The 12035-nt window shown below is 36.5% G+C and overlaps 1 protein-coding gene across 3 annotated transcripts in view; it reads left to right on the top strand.

The window, feature by feature from the left end:
• Window positions 1–12035, top strand: part of BRWD3 (bromodomain and WD repeat domain containing 3) — a 51748-nt gene that overhangs the window by 29783 nt on the left and 9930 nt on the right. For all 3 annotated transcript variants that reach the window (XM_040571853.1, XM_040571852.1, XM_040571854.1), the window contains 16 exons: window positions 414–584; window positions 2411–2594; window positions 3064–3157; window positions 3806–3955; window positions 4649–4725; window positions 5723–5900; window positions 6252–6368; window positions 6585–6692; window positions 7547–7671; window positions 7901–7983; window positions 8504–8615; window positions 8993–9054; window positions 9145–9300; window positions 9994–10114; window positions 10869–10994; window positions 11085–11166. In XM_040571853.1, the coding sequence (XP_040427787.1) occupies window positions 414–584; window positions 2411–2594; window positions 3064–3157; window positions 3806–3955; window positions 4649–4725; window positions 5723–5900; window positions 6252–6368; window positions 6585–6692; window positions 7547–7671; window positions 7901–7983; window positions 8504–8615; window positions 8993–9054; window positions 9145–9300; window positions 9994–10114; window positions 10869–10994; window positions 11085–11166 (1946 nt within the window). The remainder of the gene's footprint in view (window positions 1–413; window positions 585–2410; window positions 2595–3063; window positions 3158–3805; window positions 3956–4648; window positions 4726–5722; window positions 5901–6251; window positions 6369–6584; window positions 6693–7546; window positions 7672–7900; window positions 7984–8503; window positions 8616–8992; window positions 9055–9144; window positions 9301–9993; window positions 10115–10868; window positions 10995–11084; window positions 11167–12035) is intronic.

Genomic DNA, 12035 nt, shown 5'->3' with positions numbered 1-12035 from the left:
ATTAATCTTGGGGTTACTATATATGTGAGTAAGGAAAGGAAGCAGGAAGTTAAAAAAAGATCTTGAAAAACTACTTTTATTTTTTAAACTTTTTTTTTTTCCTTGTAGATAGAAACTTTTCCACAATGCTGATATCCGGTAGAGATCTTGCATTGTTACCTACTGAAGCATAAATTCTTTCTGCTGTTTTTAAGTGCTTGCGTTTATAGTTAACATTTAGTCTGTAATTTTAGATTTTTATTTTAACGTCTCGTAAACTTTGCCTCTGTTTATTACATGAGAGCAGAACGATAGCTTGTGATCAGATGTTTTGCAGGGCAGACAGATAACTGTGCACAACTTAAAATTTGATTGTTTCTATAGTATCAGAAATTGATCATATGGTAAGCAATCGTGGCTTTGTTCTTGTCAAGGTGATGGTGAAGTAGTTGAACAAGTCATTGGGCAGCAAACTAATGACCAAGATGAGAGTATCCTTGATGGCATGATCAGAGAGCTGCAAAGGGAACAAGATCTAAGACTAATTAATGAAGGAGAAACTCTTCCAAACCCTCCACTCAATAGATCCCACTCTGTTAATGGAGGTAAGCATCCCCTCTTTATACATCATTTCTTTTAGTAAAGCACAGCAAGGTACTAATGGAAACGTGTTCAAGTTGGTGTGTATTCTGGGAGTATGTCTTTGAGGATGCTTTCTCTCTTGTTCTTATGCATATTTTTAACTTGTGTGGAGCGCTTGGATGTTGCTAATGATGTCCGAGGAATTAAAAGTTTAAGGTGCAGCTGATCACCTTACTAACTGGGCTGTGAGTATAATGAATTCTATTGTGAACTTTTTCTAAAAATACATTTGAAGTTCTCTGTATTGTCTTGATGTCACTTGATCACTACGAAGATGATACTTTCTAACTGAATAATGTCAAGTTAACAGTATATAATTAGAGAATGTCAATGGAATACAATGTTGTGACAGACTAATGGCTTCCTTGTGCAGCCCAAATGCTAAAGCTGAGCATCAGATCAGTGTTTATAAAATAAACATGTCTGCTCTGTCTTAGTGTTTCCTTAGAAAGCTTGAGATTATTCTGTTGGTAAGTGTTCTGCTACTGTGACTTTATTTTTAATATGCAAAGTGATTAAAAATTTAAAACCAACTCAATCAGATATGAACAGCTGACTGTGAAGCAGCTGACTGAGTGCAGTTATTGTAACAGAGCAGATGCTGTGGACTTGTGCTGCAAGTCATCCCGAGCTTTTAAAAAATGTACGTCTGCTAATAAATTAGTTCTAAGTGAAATGACCGATTACACCTTTGAATCAGATTTTCCTGGCAAAACTCGTTAGGATTGGTAGACTTAGAGTTTAAATTTGAGAAGGAATAAGAAAAAATATTAGTGAAAAATGCTGAAAGTACACTTTGATTTAAATTGGTGTTGTCAAAAAAGTGGCCTGGCAGCTAGTTTCAGTTCACAAGAAGTCTTTTCTGCTTCTTGTGATAGGCTGATGTGCTGTGCAATTCCTCAACTGTATTGTAAAATAAATAGAAATGCCCCTGTATTTGCGTGAGAGGGAACTTCCAGATATAGTGGTTTAGAAATTAATGTAGTTACATTCCAGAACTTGCACTGATCAGTGACTTTGCCACATGAACTGCCCCATTTGTCTGAGTTAATTAGAGTATGTATGAACTGTCTGGTATTTTAATAGCTGAATACTTTTATATAAGTTTGTGCAACTGTGAATTCATTTTTTTTTCATGTTGTTAACCATATTTAAGCATGTAGAAATTGTGTTGATGCCTTCCCAAATGACAAGATAAATTAAAGCACCAGTAGCAGTGATTCTGATATTACCAGCTTTTTCACTTTTTTTTGTCTACCTGAAATTTTAGTCTGTTTTCTTCTGAGTATGTAGCACTGTGTTGTTGTGCCACCCGATGAAAAGTGCAGAGAAGGAGCAGTGCCTGTGGTACAGTAGATAGACATTACAAATACAGAACAAGTGGAGGTACAAGAGAAATGTTAAACCTTGCAGCAGTCTGTTATTTTAGGTGACAATCTCCTCTTTTCCTCTACCATAGAATTTTAGATTCAGAGCCTCTAAACAGTTGACAGGACGTTGATTTGAGTCACTTAAGTGCCTTCTAAATTTTTCTCATAGCTTATATTCTCTGCTTGCAACAGACATCTCTTAAGATACTGCAAGCCACAATGATATTACGGTAGTCTATGCGTCTCCAGTAGTCCAAGGCCAATGTGTAAAACCCTTGAATTGAAGTAAAAGAGAAACCTACTTGACAGAGAATAAGTGTTATTTGTTGCCAAAAGGAAGCTCTTTGTAATCCTTAAGCTTTAAATTCCATTTTTATTGATGGGTCATAGAAGTGAAGAAGAATCTTTTTCTTCCTCAGCTCTTCGAAGTCCAAGTTTGGAGATTGCATCTCCACCAAACGTTGGTCTCCGGAGAAGTGGTCAGATTGAAGGGGTCCGGCAAATGCATCACAACGCTCCCCGAAGTCAAATGGCAACAGAGAGAGATCTCATGGCATGGAGCAGAAGAGTGGTGGTGAATGAGCTTCCTCCAGGCATCAGCAAGTAAGTGAGATAGGAAAAGAAAATTAAATTGCATAACGTTTAGTGATTCTTCCATGGTTTTTTTGTGGTTTTAAAAAATGATTTTCCAGAAATAAGTTTGCTTTTTTGTTGTTTGTTTGGAAATGCAGGTAGTAGGATTAGAGTGGTAGCTGCTGCTGAAGGGTTAAGAATAATAATTCCTTCTCCTCTCAATTACATCTTTCTTCAGTGGTTCAGAAAACACATTTTTCATTTTTGATGTGAGACTTTTAATTCTTCCATCTTCCCAAAGTTTTATTAAAACAAACAAACAAAACACAAATTTTTAATACATTTCAATTTCCTTGGGTTGACGTATGCTCTTAGCAGGACCTGTGGACAGATTTCTTGTGGCAAGGGAACTAGAAGTATTTTAATGTATGCATTAGTGAGACTGTCAAGTTATATGATGATTTAATGTATAAAATGGATGTTTCCTATGTATAATTAGGGTGCAGGAAGAATGTAGAGCTGCCAAAGGTGAAATTGAAATTGGTTTATACAGCGTTGAAAAGAAGAGAAAGCCATCCCACACCTTACAACGGGTGAGTTAATTCACGGGGGGAGAGAATCTGGGTGTCAAACAGTTCGGAGCACTCAACTAAAAAAAACTGTAATGAAATTCTATCTGTTAAATGATTTAGAAGGTCAATAGTGCTAACTGTTACTCTGGCTCTCTTACTCTGCTCTGTAACCATAACTTGTCTGTTTTTATACTGTAAGTAACAACGGTAAATCTCCGTCCATGAGGCTTCAGTTGTAGGAAGATGCTGGGAAAGGGAGAGAGCAGAGTCAAGGGGAATGCTCAGTTTCATTTGCGGAAATTAGGAGAAAGATTACAGGTGCCACACTTGGAATGGCTATCTTTTATCTTACCCAGAGGCTACAGCTATTTTTTTTTCTAAGAAAAATTGTATTTCTTCATAACCTTCTTATTAATAAGGATTGCTACTTAAAAAAATAGTATTGATATTGAACCAAAAAGAAAAAGCGAAACCACTTGCATGTTCACTGAAATGAACAACCACAGGTCTGTAAAAGATGTCTTTTCAGTTCTAATTCTAGATTTCCTAGTTAGCATTTGTAGATGGGTTACAATGTACAATTACTTTAATGAGGCATCTTTTAACTCCATAATTCATTATGGAATATGTAATCTCTTTCTATTTGTCCCTCCTGTCCTGTGATAAAAGAATGATTACCAACCAGGAAGTGGAAGGTCTTTGAGAAGAAACCAACGCAAACGCCAGCACGCCTATCAAACACGCTCCACGATAGAACACAGTCAGCAAGGAGCAAGTCAAAACGCACGTGCACGGGAAGAATCAGACAGCTCCTCAGAGGTCTGACACATCAAGTGATTCTTTAGATAAGTTCCCTGCTCACAAAATATTGTGGTTTGACAACAGATGTGCTGAGAGCGCTGTTGCTTTCAGAGCTTTGAGTTTCTCCACCTAGGAAGAAACAATCAAATCACTAAGCCTTTTGGATGTGTGGTGGTACTGTAGCATGTTGATCTTGGACAGAGAAGGATCACTTACCTCAATGCCAATACAGTATTCAAAACTAGCTTAAAACAGGTTGTGTATTTTTGGAAATCTGAAACGTTTTCAAGTAAATTTAATTGAGTTGCATTAAACCACTTATTTTTTTGGCCATTCACATGTAGTAGAGTTCATATTGTACATATATTCTAGGTCAGATTCAGTACTTTGATTTCATTTGCATCTGTAGGTTGTTGAAAGAGATCGTGTGTTGGTATTAAGCAATGATATTGTCAAGGGAAGAACTTGAAGCATACCAAATTAAATATAACTTGTTCTCGTTAGGGAAGCATGCAAATTAAAAAGAGACCGAACACTGTAATTTTGTAAACGCATTGAATGTACACAATAGCTATAAAGCTTATTTGTATTTAAGGACTGGTTTAGCTTTAAATCTTTCCTCGAGTGAGACAAACTATGTAACTTGCTTGCAGATAAAAATGATAGATGTTAAGCTTTGACCCAAAATGAAACCTTTTGTTTTTAATACAGGAAGATGAGACAGTTGGCACAAGTGATGCATCTGTGGATGATCCTGTGGCAGCGTGGCAAAGTGAAAGCAGTTCCAGGTAGATTTAGTAGTCTTTTATTTGTCGTATTAGGTGATTATATAATTTAAGTAAGACATTTTATATTATGATACTACGACAGCAAGTTCAGGAAGAAGTGTTAATGACTGGCCTCATAAACATATAAATTTGTTACACCCTATGACAGATTGAACAAATTGCTTAGTACACTTAAGTAGTTTAAAATGGTAACCAACAACATTTGGGGTCTTAGGAACAGACAAATACTTCTATGTATTTGAGTGATTAAGTAATTTTGGAAGCTTTGGTAACAGTACTTAAATACAGCGTGAAAAAGTCATACTTTTTGAAGACTGACTGTTTTTCCACTCCTGCTTGAAGCATTTCCATTTTATTTTCCAAAATGAAGAATAATTTTGAAAGACCATTTTATGAAAAAGTCTTTTTTTTTTTTTTTTTTTGGCTAATAACTGCTTGAAAAATTGATGCCAGTTAGTCATATCTAATAGAAATATTGATAGAAATTCATACATACCTTTTGTTCATGTTTTGGTAGGTCTTAATTTTTCTGTTGTCAATATGTATTGTGTACAAGTTCTACAGTCTCTTAATGCTGTGCTTTTATGGATGCAAGGGACGTGAGCTAATGGAAATACTGTTTGTGTTATTTGGTTATTAAAGAAGTTAGAAATGTATTTTTAAGAATATCCTACTTTACTAATTTTTCATGCATTCCATGCAGTTCAGTCAGTTCTTATAAAGTCTGCCTATGAGTTGGTGAGATATTTAGTATTAAAAATAGGCGTCAGCCATAATCCTAGTTTTACCAAGAATTTGCGAAAGATAAAATAACCTGCTGAAATAAAGAAATTACATAGCACTTAGGTATTCTTTAAATTCACAAGAGAATGAAATTCTGCCCTGATCCTGACATCTGTTTCACATAACCAGAAAAGCAGGTTGAAGGATTGGTCCTTTCATTCCATTGTGTGAAACTGAAGTGCTGTTTTTTCTTACAACTTTATATTATTTGCAGTGATTCATCAAGTGAATATTCAGACTGGACAGCAGATGCTGGAATTAATCTCCAACCTCCAAAGAGACAAACCAGGCAGGCAGCTCGGAAAATCTGTAGTAGTTCTGAAGATGAAAATATGAAGGGAACAAAAGGAGTGGAGCAAAAACGAAGGAAACTTAAGCAGCCTAGAAAAAAGGTTGGCATTTTTAATTTTCGAGGGTCTTTTTGACTTCATAAGTCTCCCCCCCCACACATTTTTTTGGAAGTTCTCATATTTTTCCGTATAATTGTTAAAGAAGACACGTAGAATATTTCTATGGAAAGAAACATAATGTCTTTATTTTTGATCTTTTTGATGTTCTGCTATATTGATAATGAACATTTCTCACCACCTGTGATTTAGCTGAGGTTTTTGGAAGGTTTACATTCCAGCATTTGCTTTGCCCTTATATCTAGTTATTTTAGTTTGTGGTGTATGATCAGTCATTTATATACTCTGCCATAGTAATTGCGGCTTGTACTCTAAATATAATGTAATATATTTTAGAAACCAAGCGGGCTGCTTTCGATGGAAGGTGAACCCAGTGAAGAATGGCTTGCCCCCCAGTGGATCTTGGATACTATACCCCGCCGCTCACCTTTTGTCCCACAAATGGGAGATGAGGTAATAACGACTGTAGCAATATTTAAATTCCCACCTCGGCTGATGAGCCTTTAAAATTATTATTATTATTATTTATTAGGACAATTAAATCTAACAGTACTTTCAGTGAATCATGCTCAAGATAGGCTGAATTGGGATTTTTTGGGGGGGAGGTGGGGGAAACAGAACTATCACTAAAATAAAAAAACCTTATTTTTTATAATTTTTTTTTTTAAGATCATATACTTTAGGCAAGGCCATGAAGCTTATGTACGGGCAGTAAGGAAAGCAAAAATTTACAGTATTAACATGCAAAAACAACCATGGAACAAAATGGAACTCAGGGTGAGTTAAACGGATACTTCAAAGTGCTGGATGTCTTTGTAGACATTATCTTACATCATGTTTTTTTTCAAAATAAGAGTATTCTAGGTCGTTTGGGCACATGTTAGGTTTACAAAGTTCTGTTGTTCTGTTTGAATCACTGAGTCCCATAATGCCGAATGCACGGTGTTTCCCTGTTTTGTGCTGCTTTACTCAGATTCCATATCAAGCATAGAGCAAATGTGTGCTAATATTCATATACATATATGCCTGTGGTTCTATTATTGAAAATAATTGCTTTACTGGAAATATACCCAGTTACTAGTGCTAGATACTGAGTGATTCCAGCTGTAGTCTTCAAAGGCATCCCCAGAATGCCTTTCAAAGGAAGAGGAAATGTTATTTCACGTAGGATAGAGATCTTAACACCTGCTCGTGCTGACAGGATGTGATTGTACAAGGCTGTTATTGAATTTCCACTTTAAAAGGAAGAGTTTCCTTTTACTTGCCCTGGATGTTGCTATGCAAGGGTGCGAGGCTCTGGGTTTCCTCAGGCATAACCTTTGGTGCCGTTAGTGTGATTGAAAGCATAAAGTGATGTGTTCCTTAGAATCTTCTTAAAAAGTTAAATAGATTGTGGGTGTCGTGTATGCAAACGTACCAAGGGAATAAGCATCTTGTACCTTTTTCATTTTCCTTTTTAAGGAGACGGATTTATTTTTAGTTTTGGGTAAAGAAAAATTTTATGGGTGAAATTACTTGGGCTGCAAAGTGGAAACAAATATGTTTTTTATTTATAGGTTTGGTACCTTAATGTGGATGTTTCCATTGTTACCATGTTAAAATAATACTGTTCCATGCTTGTTGATACATAGGAACAAGAATTTGTAAAGACTGTAGGAATCAAATATGAAGTTGGGCCTCCTACACTCTGTTGCTTGAAGCTTGCATTCCTAGATCCGATCACAGGCAAAATGACAGGAGAATCATTTTCCATAAAGTGAGTAACTGAAATTCTGATGATGTTCTTCAAGACATTTTCTTGTGGTTTAGCAGCTTCCCCCTTTTTCTTTTTTCCCTTTCAAGGCATGGTGATGGTGTTAATTCATCATTATGCCAAACCTGAAAAGAAAACGCATGAAATTTTATGTCTGGAGACTGTTTGTATTGTACTTGTGGAACTATGCTTGTGGGTAATAGAAGCAATTTTTTTTTTCTGTTTCATGAAGGTACCATGATATGCCAGATGTTATTGACTTCCTTGTGCTGCATCAGTTTTATAATGAAGCCAAAGAAAGGAACTGGCAAATAGGTAACTACTTTTTTCTTTTTTCTGTTTCATACGTTTTGCAACATTTCTACAACTATTTAATAGGCTAAAATTTGATGGTTGTGGTTTGAGTTTGTGTGGACAGCATATATTTTAGACTTGCTGGAATGGGGAAGAGGTTCTTACAACAAACACTGACATTTAGTTATACAACTCTCTTTCAAACATTTATTTCTTAATGTAAAAGAATTTCATGATACTCCATTGTTTTACTTCATGCTGAAGATTATAATTATTTTGTAATCAACATAAGAATCTTATATTTATTACTCTCTGATACTCCTTTAATGCTGCTGCAGTCCGACTTTGCAGTCAGACTGTGTATTTGTGATTTGTGATGATACTTGTAAGATGATGTACATTGTATTCATAACATGATGTAAAAGCACTGCCACACGTTATCATAGTGATCATTGGAAACTTTATTTGATGTTTGCTACAAGTCCTATAGCAGAAAAAGCGAAATGAGAAATTTTGCTCAGTGCAGTCTTTTTCCTTACAGGGGATAGATTTCGCAGTATAATAGATGACGCTTGGTGGTTTGGAACTGTGGAGAGTCAGCAGCCTTTCCAGGCGGAATATCCTGATAGTTCCTTCCAGTGCTACAGTGTTCAGTAAGTACTTACATAGCTGCAATGTTTCGGGCGTGTTGACATATTCAGGGTCTCCTAGGTGTTTACACACAACTCGAAAGCGTACCTTGAGAACAAGGGTCCTTTTTTCCATTTAAAAATATAATAAGACATTATTTATTTATTTATGACCTTATTCCTAAAACCACACCTGTAGCCTAAACAGCTGTACAGTGAATGCATAGAAGATAGAAGAGAAAAATGAGTTTGAATCCAGCTAGTGATATGTCTTTTTTCTAATAGATGTGACGTTTTTCTTTTAAGACCCTTAGAGGAAAAAAATGTATCATTATATTTAGCCAGATGAAAAAGTGCTCGAATTTATGTATTTGAATGGATTATATTTTTATTTTTAAAAGCTGGGACAACAACGAAAGAGAGAGGATGAGCCCATGGGACATGGAGCCAATTCCAGAAGGAAGTAAGTGTGTTTTGAATTCACGTCAATACATAAAGTGAATAGTTGTGGATCACTGCTAGTACTTACCGTTGTTGAATTCTTCATATTCAGCTGCTTATCCAGAGGAGGTTGGTGCTGGAGTCCCTGTGACTCCAGATGAGCTGACAGCTCTTCTCTACAAACCCCAGGAAGGAGAATGGGGGGCCCATTCCAGAGATGAAGAATGTGAACGAGTAATTCGGGGGATTGAGCAACTTCTTTCCCTTGGTATGTTTGGAGAGAAAAGGTGGAAGTATTAAGAATATCAGCATGGTGGCACATGACTGAGGGGTAGATAGGGTGGAGTATTGGGAGGTTGTTGAAAATTACACAACTAAATAATTGAAAAGAGCCTTTTAAATTTCATGTGGTGCCCTTTTCAGTTGTGCTTTCCTGTTTCTGGGGCTTCACTTGTTCCTTTCAAGTTGATGGGGATTCTGAGTGGCTTGCATATAAATATACATGAGTAAAACAGAATTAATCTGCCAAAAAAACAACTGACAAATTCTTACCAACAAATACCTTGTAACTAGTTTCAGAATGTAGCTGTTTAATAGCACAGATGATCTAAATTCTGTCCCATACATAAGACACTTCTGCATTCTTAGTTTATGTTGCTTGTTGTAGTATTCCTGTTTTACATGCGTAAGCCATGTTACTTTTCAGCAATACAGTTGGCTGCTGGCATGGAAGTCTCAGATGTGATACTTAAACTTGAAAATACATTTTTTGTTTAATTAACAGATGGTACAAGAGGTACAATCCTATCCATCGGGTAATGATATATCCAGCTGTAGATCTGTATTGCTTTTGCTGAATTCTTAGAAAGGAAACACGGAAACTATTATAAGTAATCTAATTATAACTTTCCTTCTGGTATCATCTGAGGCATCTGTATGATTCTGGTCTTTTGTCTTTCAGACATTTCTAATCCCTTTGCTGTTCCAGTGGACCTTAGTGCCTATCCCATGTATTGCACTGTAGTTGCTTATCCAACGGACCTCACCACAATCAGGAGGAGACTTGAAAACAGGTTTTATAGGTTGGTTTGGTTTTTATTTGTTTGTAATGTATATTTTCTGTAGTCTATTTGAGGAAAATGTTTAGCTGAATAACATGTAATGCCACTTAGGCAACATATTTCTTTGGTTAACCAAGAGCATAAGGTGAGATTCTATTTGGCTTTGTACAAAGCAAGTCTTGCAGTATACTAAGTTCTTTTGTGCACATAATTAAGGCAAAAGCTGGTATATCTGGATCTGGAGGGTTGTTTTTTTTTTTTTTTTTTGTTTAACATACAGAGTCTTAGTCCCTGGATGGCACTGTAGGCACAGCGTGTTTGATTTGTATCTCTGCTGCCTTTGAACCAGATACTTCGGTTGTACTGTAGCTGTTAGACGTGGGCTAAATAGTGCTGTAAACTGGAAGTTTCAGTTTTTCTGGTTAACTTGGGGATAAATAATATCTTTTCCTATCCTGCTCTTTTTTCCCTCTGGGGATCACTTTATCTGTAAGGCTTTCTCCAAGTGGGAAGAGCCAGCAGTTGTCTTCTATAGGTTTGTTTTCTCTTTCTATTCATTGCTGATTTGAAGAGGGACTTTTTTCCTCCACAAAGCTATGGCACACTGGGGTAGTAAGCAGTGTGTGAACAGAAACCACTTACCTCTGCCCCTGGCAACCTGTTCCTCACGTACTTGGATTACCTAATTCCTTTTTTTTTTCACTTTTAAACTCAGAAGGCAAATAATGTACACCTTCTTCTCCATCCCTTCCTTTTTTTTTTTTTTTTTGTTTAGGAGAATCTCTGCACTGATGTGGGAGGTACGCTACATTGAACATAATGCCAGGACTTTCAATGAGCCAGACAGTCCTATAGTCAAAGCAGCCAAAATCGTAACAGATGTCTTACTTCGCTTCATTGGGTAGGCATGGTTTTCTTACTTCATAGATCTGACATCTTGAGTCTCTGAGAAATTTGGTTATGTATTTTGACTTTTGTTACTGCTCTGCAGGGATCAGAGTTGTACGGATATATTAGAAATATATAATAAGGTGAAAGCAGAAGACCTGAGCAGTACTGATGAAGAGGAGGAGGTAAGACCATTGAGTGGGACCATGAGAACTTGCCTTTTTAAATTCAGTACCCAGAAGAAGTTTGAGAAGATTTTTGCTGAGTTTTTATTTTATGGGTAGTTGCTTTATATTTTTGAGATAAGCCTGTTTAGGCCATTTGATCGCTCACCTAGGGCAAAAAGCTCCCTTCAGTAGGTAGGAATGATTCTTGGAGCTTCCTGTCTTTAATCTTCTCTCGGTACGTGATATTTTGTTGTGTGAGGAAGTATTAGTAAGCGGGGGGAGTATGAGCTGGAGCTGTTATTCAGTCTGATGAACTAGAAGGACAAGTTCTCCTGTTGTCAGGGAAGAAGCAGACCTGGTTTTCTTATGTAATTCTCTATCATTTCCCATTGGTTGTACAGTGGAGTGAAATAACAGGTAGAAAACAGGTTAGATATCACTTCCCCTTAACTTTTTCTCTCTCCTTACTCTTAATCCCCTTAAATATAGTTTGTAAAGACTTTGAAGTATGATGTAGTTTCTGTTACAAAGCAGTGATCTCTTATAACCCAAATTGCTTAGGTGTTTTTTATTGTTTTTTTTCAATGTTGCTTTCTAATACATGAACTAGTGTAAGATGTAGTTATGAGGTTTCTTTGCTCCTCCAATCTTCTGACATTTTCCATTATTGCAGTTTTGAAATATTGAAGTTAAGCCTGATGCTGGTCGAATACCTACATGCTTGTGACCAGTGCTGTTACCTTGGATTTGTATTGAAACTTAAAATCTTGAGTATAATGCTTGGTGTCAATGAGCAGTCCTTAGATGTTCCTGGATACTGCGCTGCACACTGACCACCAGATGTAGGATCAAGAGGAAACTTTAGCCTTAGTCAGACTGGCTGAAAC

The sequence above is a fragment of the Cygnus olor genome, chromosome 13 (genome assembly GCF_009769625.2).
Source record: "Cygnus olor isolate bCygOlo1 chromosome 13, bCygOlo1.pri.v2, whole genome shotgun sequence".
In the NCBI taxonomy this organism is placed as follows: Eukaryota; Metazoa; Chordata; class Aves; order Anseriformes; family Anatidae; genus Cygnus; species Cygnus olor.
The sequence above is the reverse complement of the archived record's forward strand: the minus strand, read 5'-3'. Positions and strand labels throughout refer to the sequence as shown.